This window comes from Theobroma cacao, chromosome 2 (assembly GCF_053813885.1).
Source record: "Theobroma cacao isolate CCN51 chromosome 2, ASM5381388v1, whole genome shotgun sequence".
NCBI lineage: Eukaryota > Viridiplantae > Streptophyta > Magnoliopsida > Malvales > Malvaceae > Theobroma > Theobroma cacao.
Window position 1 is genome coordinate 9,038,389 of NC_142640.1, and position 22,389 is coordinate 9,060,777.

The 22,389-nt window shown below is 34.2% G+C and overlaps 3 protein-coding genes across 5 annotated transcripts; all 3 read right to left on the bottom strand.

Annotated features, from left to right (window-relative positions):
• Positions 1 to 344: 344 nt before the first annotated feature.
• Positions 345 to 4,153, bottom strand: PEX22 (peroxin 22). Of its 2 annotated transcripts, XM_018115804.2 has the most exons (8): positions 3,810 to 4,150; positions 2,827 to 3,063; positions 2,681 to 2,728; positions 1,679 to 1,735; positions 1,497 to 1,598; positions 1,160 to 1,225; positions 866 to 967; positions 345 to 728 (listed from the first exon to the last, which is right to left on the bottom strand). In XM_018115804.2, the coding sequence occupies exons 1-8, from the start codon at positions 3,930 to 3,932 to the stop codon at positions 624 to 626; spliced, it is 840 nt and encodes a 279-aa protein (XP_017971293.2). In that variant the 5' UTR covers positions 3,933 to 4,150; the 3' UTR covers positions 345 to 623. The 2 variants fall into 2 exon arrangements, with proteins under 2 accessions (XP_017971293.2, XP_088659642.1); XM_088803516.1 differs by lacking the exon at positions 866 to 967 and having other exon boundaries at positions 3,810 to 4,153.
• Positions 4,154 to 4,776: 623 nt separating this feature from the next.
• On the bottom strand, positions 4,777 to 6,497 carry CYCP2;1 (cyclin p2;1). The gene is made up of 2 exons (XM_007043282.3): positions 5,990 to 6,497; positions 4,777 to 5,244 (listed from the first exon to the last, which is right to left on the bottom strand). Exons 1-2 carry the CDS (start codon positions 6,412 to 6,414, stop codon positions 4,971 to 4,973), a joined length of 699 nt encoding a protein of 232 aa, XP_007043344.1. The 5' UTR covers positions 6,415 to 6,497; the 3' UTR covers positions 4,777 to 4,970.
• Positions 6,498 to 6,821: 324 nt separating this feature from the next.
• Positions 6,822 to 15,756, bottom strand: LOC18608531 (uncharacterized). 2 transcript variants are annotated; one of them, XM_018115770.2, is made up of 15 exons: positions 15,372 to 15,756; positions 14,814 to 14,950; positions 14,584 to 14,714; positions 14,198 to 14,236; positions 13,971 to 14,063; positions 13,759 to 13,875; positions 13,225 to 13,320; positions 12,712 to 12,825; positions 12,075 to 12,098; positions 11,934 to 11,987; positions 10,168 to 10,215; positions 9,270 to 9,420; positions 8,215 to 8,380; positions 8,047 to 8,116; positions 6,822 to 7,748 (listed from the first exon to the last, which is right to left on the bottom strand). In XM_018115770.2, the coding sequence occupies exons 2-15, from the start codon at positions 14,893 to 14,895 to the stop codon at positions 7,479 to 7,481; spliced, it is 1,455 nt and encodes a 484-aa protein (XP_017971259.2). In that variant the 5' UTR covers positions 14,896 to 14,950; positions 15,372 to 15,756; the 3' UTR covers positions 6,822 to 7,478. The 2 variants fall into 2 exon arrangements, with proteins under 2 accessions (XP_017971259.2, XP_017971260.2); XM_018115771.2 differs by lacking the exon at positions 12,075 to 12,098 and having other exon boundaries at positions 15,372 to 15,755.
• Between the last annotated feature and the right edge of the window lie 6,633 nt (positions 15,757 to 22,389).

Sequence of the window (22,389 nt, forward strand, 5' to 3'; positions counted from 1 at the left end):
AATCATTTTGGAACTATTCCAAGACCAAGAACAATTCACAAAAGAAACAGTTAGGTTGAATTCTTTTTTCTTATCGCTTCAGACCCAAGGCCTTATATCAACGGATAGGAACACGAGCAAAGTAATTCTCACAAAGCACAGGAGCTGTCTGAACGTCCCTCCACCCAAAAACAAACTTTACGGGATTATCATTTAACATTTCCTTATTTATCACTTTAACCAGTGCCACTGGTACTGCTTTCCCATCATTTAAAGCTGTTTCATGCAACACTACCCTATACAAAATTAAAACATGGCGAACTTAGTGAAGCAACACAACTTTTTTTTTTTTTTTGAAAGTTCAGTGGAGCAACGATTATTTTTTATGATTGCATATCCTTCGACTAACATAAATTACAAAATATTTTTGCATGGAGTTTCTCCAGTTCAAAAAAGTTCAAATGTGAACCCTATTTCACAAATTCCAAACAAATAATTCTTGTCCCATTATCCTAAAAACTGACATCAGCACAAGGGTGTCAAAAGAAAGAAAACATTGGGCTGTAAAGGGTCGCACATAAAGACCAATGGGGAGTAAAGAACAACTTTCAAACATATTTGCATCTTTTTACCAGTTTCAAATGTCAAACGCATCCAAAGAAGTGTTCTAAGGATGGAGAACTGGAGACATTAGCTGCAGTCCTTTCAGGTCTGACAGGAGAAATGTGAAGCTGATATTTGATGAACCTCTGCAAAGAACAAAAAAAAAAATCTCAAAATCGTAGGCATTGAGATGACAATATGACTTAGAATCTAATATCAGAACATTTTAAGTGCTGCTGTGAAAGAACTATCTTAAAGATTATAGCAAGTAATGAAATTATACAGCTAACTGAGAAACTATTTCAGGGTTTGTGTCAATATGCCAATCTGGTTCTAGTTGCCGAACAAAAGATGCGCGCCCATTCTCTGTGCTACAAAAGAGAACCTGCAGATTCATTTCAGGTATAGTAAATATTACATATATGAAAAGAAAGGATAATCAACCAGCTTACACTCTAATACTTTATAGCAGGCACCAGATTTCACAGTCCAGACATAATACCCCTGACTGGAAAACCATTTAATTTGAGATATCTAAGCAAAATTAGGTACAATCACAATTGTCACAATTACCTACCTTGTCCTTTACCAAACCACCAGAGGTGAAAATCCCAGCATTTTCCAAGGCCAGAAGAACATTTTTCTGCAAACACTTCATAGTGTTAGTCATGAGAGAAAACACAAAAATTGACCAATACAAGCACAATGATGATAGAGAAATGCTATACCATGCAACAAATAAGGAGAAATGTTATATATTCAATGAAAAAAAGAGTTCAGAGTTTTGCTTGTATAGAAGAATATGCCTACCAGAACCTTAAAACACCAAACATGTCATGAAATACATTTAAGGAAAATTTATAGCATTGACAAATAAACATGAACTAAAACTATAGAACAAGGTTTGCACTTACTTCGCTTTCATCATCAATGACTCTCTCCATGAGATAAAGATCACAAAATTTGGTAATCTCCAATAGCACATCCAACACGGAGGACTTTACTGTTGCTTGTTTCTATCCAGAATGTAACAAATCAAATCAATCTTTTGTAGATAACAGTTACAAATACAAAGCTCACTGAAAAGATTCCCTACCTGCAGCTCCTCTGGACTGCTTTCCTCAAGGATCACTCCAAGCAAACGGCATGTTACCTACACCAATAAGTCATCCAAGCATTAAAGCTAGAGAAAGACCAAAAAAGGCTCTGCCCAATGGCTTTATCAAACAGCATAAGCATTAAATACCAATATCAACATAAAAAGTTACAGTCAGAATTAAGCATGAAAACCTGGGAGTTAAACTAGGAGGGTGTGTTGCTTCTGGAAAAATTTAGTTTAAGTTACTAGTACTTATGTGAATAGGTAATTATCTATGGTCAATGGCTCATGCATTCCAACATACAGACTCAAGTAATAGTGCCAGAACCATTTCATCTGACTCTGCCACTAGTAGTAGTATAGCAGCTAGTTATGACCAGTATTGGAAAATGGCTTTCAATAGTAAAGCAGCCATGCCATATACACTTAGTGCACATTTTACCACAGCATGAAATTGTGGTAGCAATTCATTTAAACTATTGAGTTACAAAAATTGGTTGAAAGTAGATATGATATTGAATATACTGGATTTTGGTATTATTTTGACATCTACATTAGGAATTATTCTGATAATGCATTCTGCAAACAAACCAAATAAGGTGAGTGGGCCATTTAAAGAATTGACAGCAACAAGATTCCCACAAAACCTAATAATCAGACAAGAAATCCCCTCAAACAGGATCCAGGGGTTCAATGAGAGGCTCATAAAAACTGTTCAGTTAGCCAGGCCAGTTTACCTAACTACAAGCATATAATCCAAAAATTTTCGAACGAACCTTAGCTTAAAGTGCCACCTACAATCACATTAAGAAAGAATGGGTACACAGCATTCTTCCAAAGGATTCCATTTCTACATGTAAAACTTTTCCACCTTTTTGGTGAGCATTGGTTATTTAATCATTACTGCATTTAAGAATCCTACTTCCAGAAAACAATGGACAAAAATTAAATAAACCGCAAACATCCTGCTTACTGCATTAAGGAGTATAAGTAAGTTACCTTTCTTCCTTCACTCAGTTTCTGCCTGACTATTTGCCCCAATGTTGGCTGCAAAAGAAGGAAAAGGGACATGCAAATTACAAACAAACCAAGCTAATAGACAATAATAAACATATAAAATGTTGGAGAAAGAGGCAAATGCCTACCTTTACTGGCTGGAAGAACTCGTCAACAACATTTTGTGCTCTTGAATCCTCTGAAGATGAGCAAATTCCAGAAGGCATCAACGTTACATTTGACTGGGTACTGACAGCAGAGCTACTAGTTGTTGGAGCTTGACGTTTTGGTTGCCTTCTTGAAGGTGCTGTAGGTGATCTCATCAACTTATAGGTAAAGATTATTGCAACAGCAAGCCCTGCAATAGCCCCAACAGAGCGTGGATCCTGATGCCAATACAGACGTCATAAGAATTACAAACATCATTGACTAAAAATATTGCACATTTGAGTTCAACCGCCAAAATAACATATTAGCTTCATAATACAAACAATTGCACATCACCAAAAGTAAAACCCATCAAATTAAAAGGAATATGACAGCTGAAACTATGAGCAGTTTTACATGCCTGGACAACACCCAAAAAAAAAAAAAATTTATCTCAAAAAGGTCATGCCTTCTTCAACCATTATTTTTCAGGAAACATCTGCTATGGAGAATTATACCAATAGCAGAGGAGATTTATCAGGCCAGGACTAGGGATTTGAGATAGACTTCCCATCAATATAACGATTTCACTCTTTAGTGTAGCTAAAGAATCAATTAGGTAAGAAAGAAGCAGCATCCGAGACGAATTAACACCGTTTCTAGGCCTTAACAATAAATCATATAGTAAACCAATAGGAGAAATTACCTTAAATATGAGGAATTTAAAGCTGCAATAAGATTAATTCCTCTAGTATTAAAGTTTTCACCAGTAGAAAAATTCCCACACAAAAATTATTGTCATCATATCAACATCAATTATTAAATTAATATTCCGCTATAATCATCATATATACCTAAATCATATAAATAGATAATAGAAAAAAAAGAAAAAAATCGTTTTTAGGCAACAAAAAGGAGCATCAGATCCGCCAAAAAAGAAAGACGAGAGGAGAATTTATCAGAGAAAGAAGAGAAAGAAAAGAACCAGTTTCTGAAGAGAGATCGAGAAGAGATTGGACATCTTGAGGGCGAGATATGTTCCGAGCCGCTTGATCAGCTGAATCAGCTCGTCTTTGGATGACGATAAAGACGACGATGGCTCGGCCATAAACACTCAATTAAATAAACGACGCACCGTTTAATCGCGTAAAGCGCCCTTGTTGTTTGCGTATCAGATGAAGCCTTCAGATTCTCAGCTCCTCACCATATAATTAATCACTCCTCACATACACTTTGTCTCTGTAAAGCCTTCTTCTTTGTCGTCAACGACCGAATGGGATGGGAGAGTTTCGATTTTCCCCTTTGTTCCCTTTTTGCTTTTTTTGATGGGTGAAAATTTTAAAGGTATTTAATGCTTACGTGGCTTTTTTTGATTACGCGGGTGAAAATAAATAAGAGGGATTATTCTAACGATGAAAACGCTGCGTTTGAGGAGCAAGGTTAGGTGCCGTTGGTGTTTGCAAGATCTGTAATGGTTAAGGTTAAAATTAAGATGCATTTGTTGTTGACATAGAATAATGGGCATACCAAACCCCAAGTCCAACTTTGAAAGCAACATACTCAGTACATGTTTAGTCTTTTCCAGGACCAAAGCATCTCATTAAGCTTAGAGCTTTCACGTTTTTATGATTAATCCCAGTCTAGGTCTAGCTTCTTTTACACGCTACATCCACGGCTTTCACTTTCACTTCCAGTTCGAGTTTCTTTAACTAATCTAACTACTATGTTAGGTTGGTTGAAAGGGTTGAACTAATTCTTGTTCCTCTCTCTGATGGATTCTGCATTTCTTTTTGGGAGAGAAAAGAGTCAAACTCTTTTCCAAGTCCAAGTTCAACAGTCATGGAATGAAGATGAAGAGTAATGGAAAAGATAAACAGAAAAGAAACAAATCAGAATAAAGGTAATAAAGTAAAAAGAAAGCATAGCAACATACTCTCTGTTGCAAACAACAGTTTCCATAGTCAATAAATGGCTTGCATATATAACAAATTGAAATAGTACATTTGCCCTTTGGCTTTTAATGATGTTATAACTCGAACAATCCATCGTTCATCCTCCTTCGTTAAAACAGAGTTAATGCAAAACAAAAGAGATGAATTCAATTACTGTAAGGCGTAGATATGAAGAGAGAGGAGTTCGGGGTCAGTCAGTCCACCGCTTGAGGTGGTGAACAACTTTGTGTGTCTTCAACTGAGATTTCAGTCACATCATCCATGGCAACGGGGCTTCTTCCCCTTTCAATTTGCTGTTCAGCACCATCAGTCAGCATCTCTTTCTCCAAGTGCAAGCAATAGTTCTCAAAAACTCGGGAGCTAACTGTGACCCCAAAATCCAAAAGGAAAAGCAGTTCTAGCTCTAACCGGTTCAGCTCAGCATTGGTCACTCCTCCGACCCGAGCATAGACGGCATTGTTATAATGCCTGCATTAACAAGAAACAATCGAATGAGAAAAAAGAAAAGAGCGTAAACCAATTGTTACATGTTACAAGAATATATATATATATATGGCTCTACTTGTTTCCATGAGAAACAGGAAACTGGTGTTGGGCATGCAGGGCAAAAGGTATCAAAACTAGATTGGCAGGCTATGGTCCGTAAAACATCTATCATGTGTACAAAATACAATGCATTTGAGCCAAAACTCATCCATTCTCACTTAACTTTTCTAATCCAATTTCATTTTTCACAACATTGATTGATGCTGGGAATTCCGAATTCAAAAGCAGGTCTGCATTATATTGGCTGTTTTTGTGGATATATGAATTATGGACAATGTTGTTATATGAAATTACGTGTGCATGTCAAGCAAATTTTGTCTTGTAAGGAAAAGCTTCGTTGATTGTGCTCCGAAACACAACTCCAACAACTCTAAATCATTAATTTTGCCAGAACCTGGACAGCTCCATCTACAAACTCTTTCAAAAGAAAAAGAAAATCAATTTAAGGGAAAATTAAAAAAAAAAAATCTAAGTTGAACATAGATCCACCATTAGGTCCACAAGAACAAAAGCTAGAGAAATACAAAAGAGAACATCTTCGGAAAGGGCAATCTCTTAAACAAACAAATGCTGGATTTGTTAGTTACATAACTATAATAAATCAACACCAAAAGCTAACTCGTTTTTTACTGCACAAAAAAGATGGTAATAGAATTAGAGCACTTACACATCATCAAGCATCTTCGAAGCAACCATGACACTAGTAACCAGCAATCGATGCACATTCAAGGATATGACGAGCGAGTCAGGATGCTTATGCGCCAGCCGGTCTATGTAAACGTATCCTACCACAAAGCAAGAAGGACTGCAATTTGTGTACTTGTATATCCTCTCCAAGTACTTCGGTATGCTTATATTAGGAGCCCTAACGCCATGAAATGCATGCAAGCTTTTCCCTAGCCGACCAGAGCTACCATGGCAGTTCAACCCATCTAGCTGCTCGCTCAGGACCTCAACAAGCTTGTCGTTTCGGGCCACTAGCTTTTCTAGCACTGAGGAAATTATGGTCAGGACTCTTGGTGTCGTCGTCTCGGCCTGGGTTGGATCCGATTTTCGGATTTGGTTGGTGGGATAGTCGCCGGTGGCTAACATTTAGCCCTTAGCCCATTGTGAAGGAGAGTACAATGGGAGACATTTGGGTGGTTAAGAGCTTATTGCTTGACTTGAATCTGCTTGTGCTCCATGGTGTGCGAGTTATCGGGTTCGCGGAGGTGCTGACGAACTGGGTTTTGACACGTGTCAATTGGTTGTTCGTATCTGAAGCCACAAGAAGTTTGTGACGGGGTTTGACGTTATTAAGGTAAGGCAGTGGGGAACTTTTGGTTGTTTGGATGGTGGAGATATGAGAGTTGCGGAGGCTGGCTGCGGCAGATTGATTTTGAGCCGCTAGATTTAATGCGGTCACACGTGTGGAGGGGAAGATTGATTTTACTTGGAGGGTTACAATTCTATGGAATGCGGTGGTCGCCATCCGACATGGCTGGAATACCGACCATCCCTTGTAAACTGTAAAATTCCATTTTGTTGGTTTTATTGAAGTAACCAGGGGGCACTTTACATCATATGGACCTTATTCTTGACATGCTCAAGACTATCCTCTTTGAGATGGGGAAATGCAAGTATCCCCGGTTCTGTCGATATTTGAAAAGCGGAGAGTTGGCAAACATTTGGGCAGTTCAAGCTGCAGTTGGTCATAGCACACAGACAGACAGGACAGCAGTGGTTGCGTTGCGGTGACAACGCTGCTGCACTCGCCTCGTTAAATTGGCGGTTGTGGAGCTGGAACCTTCTTCCTACACGAGTTCAGCATTTCACCTTTAACAATTAAACAAGCAAAAAACACACACTACAACCTCAGGAAATTCAGTAGTACTAAAAGTAGTAACTTATAACGACATGTGTTCTCCAGTCCTTCAATTCCCCAATATGTAAGCAGCAGAATGAATTTTCGAAAAATATTTTCCAAATATATTTTCAAAATTAAAAAGAAAAAAAAACTCGTAACTACTCCTAGTAAGTATGAATGAATAAAAAAATTTTGACGTGATCGTATAGATAATTCAAAAATGAATGATCAAAGCTTTCTTTTGGCAAAAATAAGGAGGTTATCAATCATATGATAATGAACCTCCATGAAGCTGTTATCGAAGACAGAATCACTCTTTGATCAATACATTGTGGCCATCTGAAGCAAGTAATTTCACTTCCTCATTGGTTGGATTATTCATGGAGAGCTGAATGTTTGACCTGGAGTTCATTTTATTCCACTCATTCTCTACACGGAAGAAAATCCATTGGAAACGGCGGAAAATCTCCAAGGCAGCAATAGTAAACACAGTAAGGTAGTTATGACGGAGATGAGCTGACAGTTTGTATGTCCATGTGCAGCGCAGGATCAAGTTGCTTCCTATCACCCAAATATATACCTGCAAATTCCAGACATATGAGATACTGAGTGCCAATGATTCATAAAGTACTGTAGTGAATTGAAATGGTCATAGAAAGTAGATACAAGTCTTTAAGGGACTATGCTTATATTTTAGAGATGAAGGGTACAAAAATTGGGCCATTTATTAATTGATGAATTGTCCAATTTTGCATTTATACCATTGTTGATTCTTAGTCATGCTTCAATTCAGGTGTTGAACTAACCAGGTTTCTTCAATTGTTCAACCAGAAAGATCAGATAAGTCATAAAAGCACTGCTCTGAGTTGAATGCTTACCCATATTCTTCCATGTGAAAGGTGCGAGCAGAGATGTGATTTATTGAACTTGAAAATACGAGTGAAGCCACTAGCAAGAGAAAAATATTAATTGCGTCAGTAAGGTGATTTTATAATTTATATTATGGTTCAAACAGAATATGCAATTCTAAAGAGTCTTCTACATACCTCAAGTCCCAATCTCTTGTCACATCCCAATAAAATGAATACAATGAATTCAAAACACTTGAAAGAAGCCATAGAGGGCGATAGAAATTAATCCAGCTATCAGGTAAGACATGGTATTTAAGGGCTGAAAGAAAAATCACAGGTACTGCCGTCGAATATTTCAGTGCTGAAACCATAAGCAAAATCAAGTTATTATGTTACTGAAGCAACAAAACCATCTATAATACATATAACCCAAATGAATCCTTTCTGTTTTTCCCGTAGTTGGGGAATTATAATTTCAATACAATTTCACTAATGATTAAGATTACAACTGCTACAAACTTAGGGGAAATTGAAATCCATGACAACCAAAGGCTTATACAATTTTCTGACCTAAAAACACAGTACTGAAACTTGATAATATTATATTAGTTTCAATAGTTGAAGATATTTGCAGTTCTGGAATCTGTATTTCAGTTTACATCATTTTGTTGATAAAATGATGCCAGGAAAACAAAACTTTGAAGGTTGAAACAAATGTAAATTCAAGACTTTCATTATTTAATTCCATCTAATATTTTTGATCCGATGGCTGATCTAAACGGTAGGGAGTAGCCCTCCCTCTCCTACAATCACTACCCAGCCCTCCCACCCTCACCCACCTACACCCCCCCAAAAAAAAAATCCCTATTGAAGGTGAATTTGACCACAGATCCTTCGTATAACGGCCAAAGGACTTTTACCAGCTAGGCTAGCTGGCACCTTCCTTAACTCCATCTTACGAGACAACCAAAATAATCCATGAAACATATGGACTATTTACGAGTACTTGCATAAAAGAACATCTACGTCCAGTCCCAGTATCTAGCCCACAATTACCAGGAGCACATATCAGCACATGCTGTTCAAGTGCATAGCAATTCATGTTAGCTTGAAGACACACAACCAAACCACTCAACACCCAACTAACAAATACTCAAAACTAAAAGTAAAAAATGACACAGGGAGGAAGGCAGATGTCTAAGGGGAAAAACATTTAACAATTATGTTGGGAAAGTTTCTAAGAGACATACCATTTAAAAGTGTTGATCTTTCACCGGTATCCTTGTACTGTCGAAGACATTGGAAAAACCGGAAAAGGTAGGGCAAAACGAGAACTAAAGGGATTGCAATGGAGTGACTCCCACAAACAGAATCAGCTTCAAACCATGCAATAGTGGCAACCTGTATGCATAGGAAATCTCTCAAGAAGACAGAAGGAAAACCTCGTGATTTCTAGCGGACAATATACAAGCCAACTCAGAATACTACAATGACCATATTTTCAACCTTCCTTCCTAAGGTTTGTTAACAAAAAGGATTTTTTTAAAAAATATATATAATTCTGGTTGTTGCAGCATCTCTGACTCCATGCCTCATAAAACCAAAACAAATCTTTCACAATTCCAAAACCATTTGAACAGACATTGAGCAAGCGACATAATAAATCAAACTATTAGATAAATCATAACTCAACCCAAGGACCCATCTGCAGCACCAGAAGGTTGCCCATTTAGCTGAAAATCTGTGTAGAATTTAATATGCATTTCTCATTCTGTTCTCTTCACCTCTCTCAGACCCTATTGGACACTGGAGCATCATTTTGATGGCATCACCATCCACTGTTCCTATAAATCTCTTGGAACTAGTATGTCTAGGAACCATCAAAGCCGTGCCCTACATTTCAGCTAGTTTATGTCGGCTATCTACCAAGGATGAGATGGGACAGGGTGGTTGAACTTCAAAAAACCAACAAACTAAAGAACCATAAAAGTCTTATCCAAGTCAAACCAAAAGGAAGGTCAAGCAGAGTTTTATCCATCTCAAGTCAAGTAATGGTTAAGAAATAACCATGGTTTTAAAGGCTCCCCTATCTGCATTCTCTACTCATATGAATGAAGCATCAGTCAAAGTTCAAAACTATATACAAACCTGTCGATGGACCATTCTACAAACTGAGCGCTCCAAATCAGAAAAAACCTGCACAACATTCAAAAGCATCAAATATCTAGAAGCAGGATAAAAATATTTTAGCTAACCATCCTTGCCATACACCAGTAGATCTGGCAATTTTGGACACAACACGAGAAGATACGGAGTTAAAGGGGTTTGGATTTAGGCTTATCATAATTCGTGTATTAATCATGTCGACATGTTCAAGACTTAATAATTTCATATCTTAAATATGTCAAATCCACTTAAACTATTTAAGACCTGTTTAAACCCATTTAGTTAATCGTGTCATGGTGTTGACCCGTATAAATTTGACTTGTATAATCCGTTTATGAACCTGTTTAATATAAGTATTTAAAAGAATATTTCCACCTTATTAAAATAATTTTAAACAATTATTTTAGAGGTATCTTTTAAGTTTATGAGGGTAATAAGGTAACTAATTTTAATCTTTCTTTCCTTTCATTTTTTAAATCTATTCCAAACAAAATAAATCACTTTTTCCTTTCTTCTTCCTAGATCCCATTTCCTACTTCCCACTTCCCAGCCCAAACTAGTAGGAAGCGCCCCCGCCCTGCAATGGCACACTGCAGCTCACACACCCAACCACCCAGCCTTAGCCAGCAGCCCCACCAAACGGTTCAGCCACAGCCCTAGCCAGCAGCTCCACACCCTCCCACCCCCAACATTTTTCACCATTTATTTTCCTTCATTTCTTCTCACATTTTCACCGTTTATGTTCCTCAAATCCTCTAAGAAATGACCATTTCTCTCTTCCTTTCTCTTTTTCAGCCTCATTTCACCGATTATTTCCCTAAAAAAGGCTTCCCTTCTACAAAAACCCAAAAAAGCCCTAATTTTATTATGCTTATGTTGATATTGATGGATTTATTTGGAGATTTTTCACATGCTTGATGGATATGATTGTTCTGTTATATGTGTTTTTATAATTATTAGTATTAAATTTGAATAATGGAGTTATATTTTATTTGTATGTATTTTAATATAATTGTGTTAACGTGTTAATCATTTAAACAGGTATAAATCATTTCACGCAGTATAAATTTTATTCCGACCCATGTAATAAACATGTTAAGCATGTCATGTAGTATTATACAATTAATAAATGTATCTATGTATGTTTTTAGCATCTTGGCACATTTAATTAAACGTGTCGTGTTTGCATTTGACCATATAACTGTTAACACCCTATTTTATATGACACGGTTAAGACACATGAACACAAATGGCCAGGTCTAAACACCAGTAATCATGTAATTTTCTCATTATAAATTCATTAATCCATACATGCATACATTTATAGTTGAAGAACTAATTATAGTGGCACAAAAATTATATGGCATGAAAACAATTTCAATGGTGCAGCCATCATAAAAAGATAACTACTACAACAACAATTACAAACAGATCAAGTATTTTCTCACTATAAGCAGGTAGCTAAATGGATCGTTTTGCACCATTGTCCTCAACCTTTACGATTATATCTTCAGTAAGCTAAGTAAAATTATCAGAAAAGACAATAAAATTATCTATTTCAAAAGATTGCTCAACAAAAATTGATAAAATGACACTGAATAAGTATTATCAGTGAAAACAGCCTAATTCATAACACGCCTCAATTAGGTGCCATTTCACCAAACTTTCAATATGTTGATCTCCTTTCTGTTAGAGCATCTCTAGGTCTAGGTCTATGTGATAGAAAAGTCGGAGAACATAACACATACCTTTGCCATTGAAGTCAAAATATCAGCCAGGAAGAAGTCGGAAAAAGATATTGCCTGCGTTCATGGTATCAACATAAGACTAAATGCACACATCCACATGATGTCGAAGCAAGAAATAAACAAAAGAAGGAAGAATATGACCCTCTTTTCCATGGTGGTTTGGATCTGCATGGCCCAATGTTAAGGCCAAACATATAACACTGCTACTTCATGGTGTGCATACACATACTGAACAAAGATTAGCATAGTTCACATATAAAATTCTAGCTGTATCATGTACTAATAGGTTAAACCTTATAAGGACCTGCAAAATTAGGTCCAGTGAAAGATCGTCACCCAAGGAAGTACAAGACGTTTGCAAAGTTCTTGGAAGAGTTTAAGTTGCAGACATGTAGATTTACACTCAAATATGTCATGCAACTTTTCTCTGATCAAGAGAAGAACATGATATAACGAACAATTAAACTTCAAGATAGATGAATTCTAACTTGCTTATCAGCTTTAACAGCCTCCATAAAAGTTAGATACGTTGTAATTTATTATTTAGAAAACTTGACATGAAATGACTAATCACTTCCTCTGGGAAAGAGATAAGACGTAAACTCCATTATATTCTTACTTGTTAGGTTTTTCATATCTTGACAAGTAAATCTAAAGGACAAACTTAACAGATATGAAAGCTATTTATTAAGCCTAAAGTTTCAAATGTCATAAGAATACAACAGATTGATAAGTTATTGATGATACCAAAATGATCAAACATGTCAAGAGAGCATACCTGTAATGGAAGGACTATCCGCCAAAGAGTCCTTAGCAAGTAGTAACGGGATTGAAAATAAAAAATGTCAAAAGGGAATATCAAAATCATCACAACAGCAAAATATAAAAGCACCTGCAACAGAAAACATGTAAAATTTAGTGCTGTTCCAACAGATTAGTCATGTTTGTGTTTCTCTCAACTCCCCCTCCCAACACTTAGCCGCCCCCCCCCAAAAAAAAAAAAAGAAAAAAAAGGAGCTTGGATAATTTTATTGAAAGTGGCATGCAAAGGGAATGACTGTGTGCAGAACATCTCTCAAGAACATGCTTTATTGGAACCATAACTGGAGAATGACGTTCAGAATGTAGATCAATTTTATTTGTAGGCTACATTGATCAGTAATTAAAGCTTGAAGAAAGCATTGCAGTTCATTTTTCATATTGAAGATGTTGAAACTATAAACAACTCCCTAGTCATGCAGGAAGCACGAGCACAAAACAATACAAATAAGAAAGGATGCATCTATTACACTGGTTGTGAGGCAGCCAACGACACTTCTCCATGAGAATAAAGATAAAGATATGCTGTCATACTAGTCGGAGCAATGATAGTCATCCATGTAGCACACTGCAGAGACAACAATTGTAGAGAGAGTTATTTGAGGAAAATTACCAAGTACTATTAGTAACGATAGTAGCAGTAGCAAATCAAACTTTATGAAGAAATTTCAAGCTAAAGATAAATCTAAATAAAAAAAATATTCCTTCAAAAGTACAATGACAATTAAATGGCTCCCTCAAAATAATACATTTGCTACATGAATGTCAAACATATTGAAATCCTATTCAAGAAGCAGAGATTTGGGACCAAGATGAGTTCAGTATATCAGAAATAGACTGCATTAGTTGCCAGCCACATTGTATATTGCTTACTGAAAAACAAGACATAAAACACAAGGCATGCAAGTATAGTTTATTCCTAAGATGGTACCAGCATACAAGAGTGTCATCAGCACAAAGTAGTCTACTTCTAACAGCCAAATATTTAGTTGGCAAATTCAATTACCTTCCATATTTCTCTATGAGTAAGATGATTCTGATCGAGATCAAAAATTTTGGCATAATTGACATTAGACTGAGCAAACACCCATAAATTGATTCCCCAAAGCCATACCATTGTAGTCTGTAATATCAAACCAGAAGAAAATTTTCTTATCAAAATGTAAGGTATGCAGGATTCTTTAGCATAATATATTCTCTTTTAGAAAGTCCACTAACCACAAGAAGAAGAGGATTATAATACAAAAATGCCTCATATAGAAATAGGTCCCGTAAGTCTACACTCATTCGCATCACAGAATGCCAACCAATCTGCAATATTTTGACATACACAATGAGAACTTGCAAGCAACATGTTCAAATCTTGTAGTCGTTTGATATCACCACTATTACCACAAAGCTGAAACTTATAGCTTGAAATGAGTAGTATATAAAATAAGACTAACCTTACTGCAGATGAAACCCCAGAGTAGGAACAATAGTACCTGGATATCTAAACAGATTTAGGATTCCAGAAACTTGAGAAATTATAGATGAAGAAGGGGGGGGGGGGGGGGGGGGGGGGTGGCGCGGAAAGACAAAGATCTACGGGAATAACTACAATTGTGGCATATAATCCTAAATAATTTACGAACTTTTTGACACATATCATGGAGATGCGAGATTCCTCCTTTTGTAACCAAAATAATAATAAAAATGTGAATTTCAACTGTGGAATGCATTTTGCTTTGAATTAACCACTTCAAATTTATTAAACAAATGAAATGACCAAAAAGATGGAAACTAGATGGATAAATAAAAGAAAAGAACCAAGAATATCATTGAAACTAACCTTGAATCTCCATAACAACATAGGTGATGGCACTATTGCAACAGTAACCATCGGTGTACTTGCACTCTTCAGACCATTTACCTCTATGGGATGCAAGTGACCATCCTCAACACCATTTCCCAGTTCATCAGCTAACAAATATTCTATACAATATTAGGTCTAGGCAGCAGAATAAAATAAATAATAGCCTTTAACTCCAAGAGTCATGAAAGCTTATAAAATTCTTGTACCAAGATCAGAGACAACAGCTCTGCCACCAGACTTCCTTAAATGCGGGCTATTGATAGGAGCTGCCACCGGACCTCCAAACATAGATGTATGTAGTTGATGGTAAAGCTATTAGCGCCACTCCGGCTACACCAGTAATCTGCAATACATAATACTGCATATCACTATAGGAATGAAAAAACAGCATATAAACAAGCGTTTCTTAAATAATCAATAAGCTTGAGCATGTCATTTAAGGAGCTTAAATCTAAGTTCAACTTCAACATTTCTTCCAAAAATGAATTAACCAGACATTCTTACAATAAGATGTCTAGTTAGTGCAACTGGGATATTTGAATGCAACAGCATAGCAAATTCAGAAAACCTTAAGGTAAAAACAGACAAACATTAATTTAGTAAACACCGATTCCTACTGTAGATCACCCAGCACTGTTATCCAGCTACACAACGAACATCAAAGTATATAATTCACACTTGACGCTTACATGCTTACATGCATAGAGTCCAAAAAGATTCAAGAAGAAGAAAAGAAAAATGAAATCCATAGATAAAAGTTTTACCTATCAAATTTCCCCGCAATGATGTCCTGGGTAAGAGAGCTTGACACTGCCCACTGTCGAAAGAAAAGGAAACAAACGGAAAAACCGAGAGATACGCTGTTTGCTTCTGGTAAGATATCAACTGGCACAATTTTCTGGGAAAGTTTTCATTGACTAGAATGAGACTATAGGACCCTGATCAGATCAGAATATTCTTACAAAGAAAAAGTATTAACAAATAATAATGACTTTGAATTCTGCGCCAGATTGAAATTCTGACTTTCTTCCTTTTGGGATCTCAAAAACCCCGAACTGGAGGGCTGTTTGTTTGAGTGAAGTACAAGGAAATGACGCAAAGTGGAAATTGTTGCTGCTTTGCTTTTTCAGGACCTGATTGCAAATGTAAAATCTATTTGGGGGTTTGATTTCGGATTTAAGGTAAAATATAAAGGCGTGTTTGGTTCGCTTTCCATAAACGTGTTTATGTCAAAACGAGAAATGTTAACTTCGGATAAAGAAGCCTAATGTTTTTCATTGTCACTTATTTACTCCTTTCATTAAAACGTGGGCCCTATTATTAATGTCGGTTTTCCATCAAAAGAAAATTGTTAATGGATCCTATTTTCTAATTTAAGAAGTTAATTAAAGATTAAAAAATGGATAATCGAAACAAACGGACCCAAACCGCTTATTTCCCGCTCGATGATTTGAGTCCAGTCCAATCGAGTAGAGTGTTGGGCCTTTGGGTCAATCATGTGTTAGGGTCCAATAGAGTAATCTGCTGGCTGTTCGTCAGCATCTTTAACCAGGCCCTTGAGAGCTTTCATCTGACCCGAGGTCCTCCTTTGTCTCCACGTGTCAGAAATCTCACCTTTGATTTTTTTGTTTTATTTGGGGATGCAGAACTTTGAATTCAATATTTGAGTAAAAGAGATATGCATCTACGGCCTGCCGTTGAAACAACTGATTTATTTGTAAAAGTGCAATGAAATCGTAATTTGAAGAGGGCACTTGAGGGAGTTGAAGTCTTATTTATTGTAGTAACCAAAAAAATTGGGGAGAAATAGAATATCGAAAAAAAATTCAATTAATGAATTTTAAAACGCTTATAATTATTAAATCAAGATAAGTTTTGTGTATCAAAATTTTATTTTTGAGTATTGAGTTTCATATTATATGATAAAAAATTTTAAAATTAATTGTATATATGTAAAATAAAGAAAAAAATAAAATATTATATTTATTAATAAGATTGAGGATTATGTGGTATAAATTGAAACTTTTAATCTAGACTGTCGACATAGTATATATGTTTTAATAAGACACATATTTTTCATGTTAATTTATTAATTAAAAATAAAAAACATTTAACATGTTAAAGATATAAAGGTGAATTTGATTCTTTTTTTTTATAATTTTTTTTTGTTTGAAGTCTAAACCTTGAAAATTGAATTTAGTTTTTCGTGTTTCAACTTAAAATAAAATAAATTTTAATAATTTCATAAGATAAAACTAACATAAACTTGGTCAACATGTATTGCACCATATCATATGATACCTATGTATCGTGCGGAATGATATATTTTGAATACTTGATCAAATACAAATAACATATTAATTCATATAATTTTTATTGGTATCTTATCGTATTGTATAATACATGTCACATATGGACCTACACTAATAACAATGAAGCCAAGTTAGAACAACATGATTGCCACACTAACATTCTCTCTCATCACTAAATCAAAAGCTCTTTCCTTGCAAAAGCCAAGTGGACACTAAGTACAAATTTTTACTACATTGATTGACATGAAAAATTAAGAGAGATTACATTGCATAATTTAAATAATATATAAAGAGAAAAAAATAAAATTGTGGACATAATAAAAAAAATTAGAATACCCCTATTTTCTTAAATTTTGTTTATAATTCAGCTTTAATCCATTAAGATTGAAATAAACACTCTGTCCCCAAACTTTAAACACAATTAATAGAATTTAAAAATTAATCGAAATATCCGTCAAATAAAAAACACAAGAATGTATGGCATCGTATGAGTTTTGACCCACCGGATGCACGCCAAATGGCGTGAGGTGAGGCAACAACACTACATTTTCCTCCCCACCCCTGCTCGAAACGGACTACATTTTCCATGAACTTGGCTACCAACTCCTGCATCTACAAGCCCAAATCCAATTCCTATTAAAAAAATAATAAAGAGATTAATATATAAAACCTCAAAATTCATCTATTTCTCTCTCTTAATCACTCTATTTTATCAACATCCAAATAGAATCTCACCCGGTTACCCGATTATAGGGTACTCGTGAATACTCGACCCGATTATATAGAGTTAGGGTACCCTATAATCGAGTTTGAAACGAGTTCAGATAGTGATTTTACTACTCGTATCGGATTCGAGTGGGGTTCAGGTATCACCCTTGGGTACCTGCTACTTGAACTTGATTACTATTTATAAATATTTTATTATTATTTTAATAATTAAATTAAAAATTTACAATTTTTACCAACTATACAAGCAATTTTTTTGTTAAAAACTAACATATATATGAAAAGTATAATTACTTTAATTATTAATATGATGAAACTAATATATTTAAATTAAAAAATTATTAAATTGTTAATTATGTTTAAATTATTTGAATATTATATCATATTATAAATGAATATAATTACCATTATATATATATATATATATATAATATAAATATATTTACTTTCTATTTTGTGTTAACATTACAAAAATTATGAGTTATAAAATTATTAATTATAATATATATACCATTGTTTATATAATCTTATAATATATATACTTAAAGAAAGTTTTTAAAATTAGAATAGTTTTTGAACCTAAATGTTTTTTTTAATTTCATGAAATTAAGAACAAATCCTTATAATTAATTAAATTAATTCATGAAACTATTATAATTAATTAACTTGTAATGTCTTTTAATATATATAGTTTATATATTGTGTTAATTTATAAGAAATATAATTACTATTATATATATACTAAAATATTTTTTGTATATATATACTTTAAATATAAACATATTTACTTTCTATTTTGTATTAACATTACAAAATTATAACTTACAAAATTATTAATTATAATATATATAACTTTATTTATATAAACTTATATAAACCTAAAGAGAAGTTGTGAGATTAGAATAGTTCTAAAACCTAGTTATTTTTTTTAATTTTATGTAATTAAGGACAAACTCGTATAGTTAATTAAATTAATTTATGAAACTATAATTATTAATTAACTTGTACTGTCTTTTAATATATATACTTTATATATATTAAATTCATGTATAAGGAATATAATTACTACTTTATATATATTCAAATATTTTTTATGTATGCGTGTGTGTGTATATATGTACTTTAAATATAAACATATTTACTTTCTATTTGTATTAACATTACAAAAATTATATCTTATAAAATTATTAATTACAATATATATACTTTTGTTTATATAAACTTATAACGTATAAATCTAAAGGAAAGTTATGAGATTAGAATAGTTAATTGGGTAATTGGGTACCCATGAAGAAGATTTTAATAGTTTTTTTTATCTAATCGGGTATTTAAACGAGTTAAAATAATTATAGGGTAGTGCGAATGTATTAGGATTAGGGTTAGGGTAGTAATTTTTAAAATTATTCGAGTAGTTAATAAGGTTAGGGTATTTGATTTTTAATAGGGTTAGAGTTCGAGTACCTCGAAATTAACGGGTACCCTACCCGTTGATATCCCTAATCAAAAAGTGTTTCATCATCAGAAGCTTTGCTCATCTTATGATTATAATCAGTGGGGGTAGACACTGGTTTGAAACCAAATAAACCACGTTCTTGAAAAAGATCTAGAGTATACTTTCTTTGGCAAATGGATATTCTTGTAGGAGATCTTGTTACTTTAAGGCCTAAATAATACGTAACAACACCAAGATCTTTCAATTTAAAATGTGAACTCAAATATTCCTTCACATTAGTGGCCAATTAATCTGAACTGGTAGCATGTAGGCAAGTAAAGCTATGAACCACCATTTTCTTTGCTCATTGTAAACAAAAAATAATCAAACAAAACAACAATAAACTTGGCATTCCATTGTCTGGATGCTTGTTTAAGACCATATAGAGATTTGTGCAACTTACAAACAATTCTAGTAGAAGATGTATGCTTCCCCTTAACTATATAACCAGGTGGTAATGCCATGTAAACTTTTCATCCAAATCCCCATGCTAAAATGCATTGTTAATATCTAACTTAGATAAAGACCAACCTTTAGTTGCTGAAGCCAACAATACTCTGATTGTGGTTTGTTTAGCAATAGGGCTAAACGTTTCTTGATAATCAAAGCCCTCACTTGATTATATCCCTTGGTAACCAAACGAGCTTTGAACCTCTTAACACTACCATTTGCCTTCATTTTGACCTTATGCACCCACTTACATCAAATTGCATGAGAATTGGAATGTAAAGGAACTATCCTCCATGTTCCAATATCCTCTAAAGCTTTTAATTTAGCTATCATAACCTCTCTCCAATGAGCATGTTGCATTGGCTGATTGTAAGAACTGGGTTCACAAATATGAGATAAATAAGCAATAAAAGCCTTATGTGCAGTGGACAACTGATGGGAAGACAAGTTTTATGTAATTGGATGAGATGTGACATAATTAGAATGTGATGGTAAATCAAGTTGATAGGCTTCCAAATATTTAAGCAATTGCCTGTTTCTGTCACTTTTTTGAGTAGGAATAGAAGTAGTAACAAGTGGAACAAAAGAGGCAATATTAGGTTTTGTAAAATTTTTAGCTGAATCAAAAGCTGAATGTGATGATGAAAAAAGTAAATTTTGAGTTATGACATCAGTAGAAGATGTAGAAGGTTGCTGTGAAGTTGTAGGAGATCAAATTGACTCATCATGGTGATTATGAATACGAACATGATACAATAAATCAAAATTAGAATCAGGCACATAAGGTGTTGAAGAAAAGTTAGGCAATTGTGAATTCTACTGCAATGAATGAAAGGGAAAGACATTTTCATGAAAGATCACATTTTTTGGATGTAAGGATTTTATCAGCAACAAGATCATATACTCTATAACCCTTAATTCCATTCGGATAACCAAGAAATATACACTTACTAGCCTTAAGATCATGGTTCTTCCTATTCCTTTATAATGTAGAGACAAAACATAAACTACTCAAGACTCGAAAATGATCATAAGTAGGGGTTTTATTATATAGAAGTTCAAAAGGAGTTTGATTATGTAGGACCTTACTTGGCATTTTGTTAATTATATGAACTGTAGTAAATACTACATAACCCCAAATTTGCTAGAAACCTTAGATTGAAGTAGCAAGGCTCTAGCCACAACAAGAATGTGTTGATGTTTTCTCTTCACAACACCATTCTGTTGTGGTGTTTCTGCACAAGATAGGTGATGTATAATCCTTGTTTTAGCATAAAAATCATCTAGTTGTAACTCTTTTCCATTACCAGATCTCAAAATTTTAATAGATGTATTAAATTAAGTCTTTACATAGTAATGAAAACTTGAAATTGTTGTAAACATATCAAATTTGCATTTCATTAAAAAAAATGCATATGAAATGGGTAAAGTCATCTGTGATTGTTAAAAAATACATCTGATTAGAAATGGTTGGTACCTTTAGGGATCCCATATATCCACATGTACAAGTTCAAAAAGACAAATAGTAGATTGCACATGAACAGGAAAATGTATTTTTCTTTGCTTTGCCATGGGACATACATCACAAATCAAATTATTTGAAGATTGAACATCTGAACACTTCTTATGTATCACATTTATTCCTTCTAAGGGGGAATGTCCTAGCCTATAATGCCAAACATCAAAGCTAAAAGATTCATAAACACAATTAAAAGTAGAACACAAATTGACAGACTTGACAAACTTATGAAAACTGTAAATAGACAAATTTTGTTCCTTTTGATAAGCTTACATGAAATACAAGCTTGAAAAGCCTTTAGCTACTTTAATCACTTTTCATGAAGGAAGGTCCTGTATGAAACAAAATGTATCAGTAAAACCAAACAAAGTTTGCTTTGGACTTAGTAAGCTGACTCACTAAGATGAGATTAAATTTGAAGTTGGGAACACATAAAACATCTTTCAAAGTAAGCAAAGGAGTAAGCTTTACAGTCCTTATATAAGTAACTAAAGCTCTAACTTTATTAGGTAATTGGATAAAACAATTTGAAACAAGTTTAGTTCTAACAAAATTATCTAGGGAATGAGAAATATGATCTGTTGTCCTTGTATCCACAATCCAAGAGTTGTGTTCAATCACAAATTTTGATGAAATTTTTGTATTTAAACGAAAGACTAGTGGTATTGAAGTAAGTATGTCCAAAAATCATACCTGCAAAAGCAGAATTCACCAAAGAATGCTTGCTTTGTTGAGTGTTAACAAAAGTATCCTTACCATCAGTAGTGTTGATACCATTTTCATTCAAAAGAGTTATAAGTTTTTTGATTTGCTGCTTGATGAGTGAAATGTGAGACATAAAGTTAGCCACAATCCCTTTTTTTTCTTGTGTAGGCTATATATCTTCCACAATAGAAACACTATTCACTGATTTGCCTTTCTTAAAAGCATTTTTCCTTTTGTTGAATTTAAGATCTTCAGGGAATCCTATATGCTTATAGTTCTTCTTAATATATCCTTTCTTATTATAACGTGAACAAAAAATATCATTCTCGAAACTCTTTTTTTCCTCTTTCACAGTTGTCATTGCAGATGAATCTAACATTGTTTGAGATTGAATCCACAGGTTCCTTTGAGTTTTTTCTTTTAAGACCAAATTGTAGACTTTATCAAAAGGTGGAATATGATCCATCAATATAATTTGTGATCTTATACTAGAAAAGGAGTCATTCAACCCATTCAAGAATCAAAATATCATATCTTTTTTATGTTGACTATTGTATTTCTTAAAACACTCAAGATTA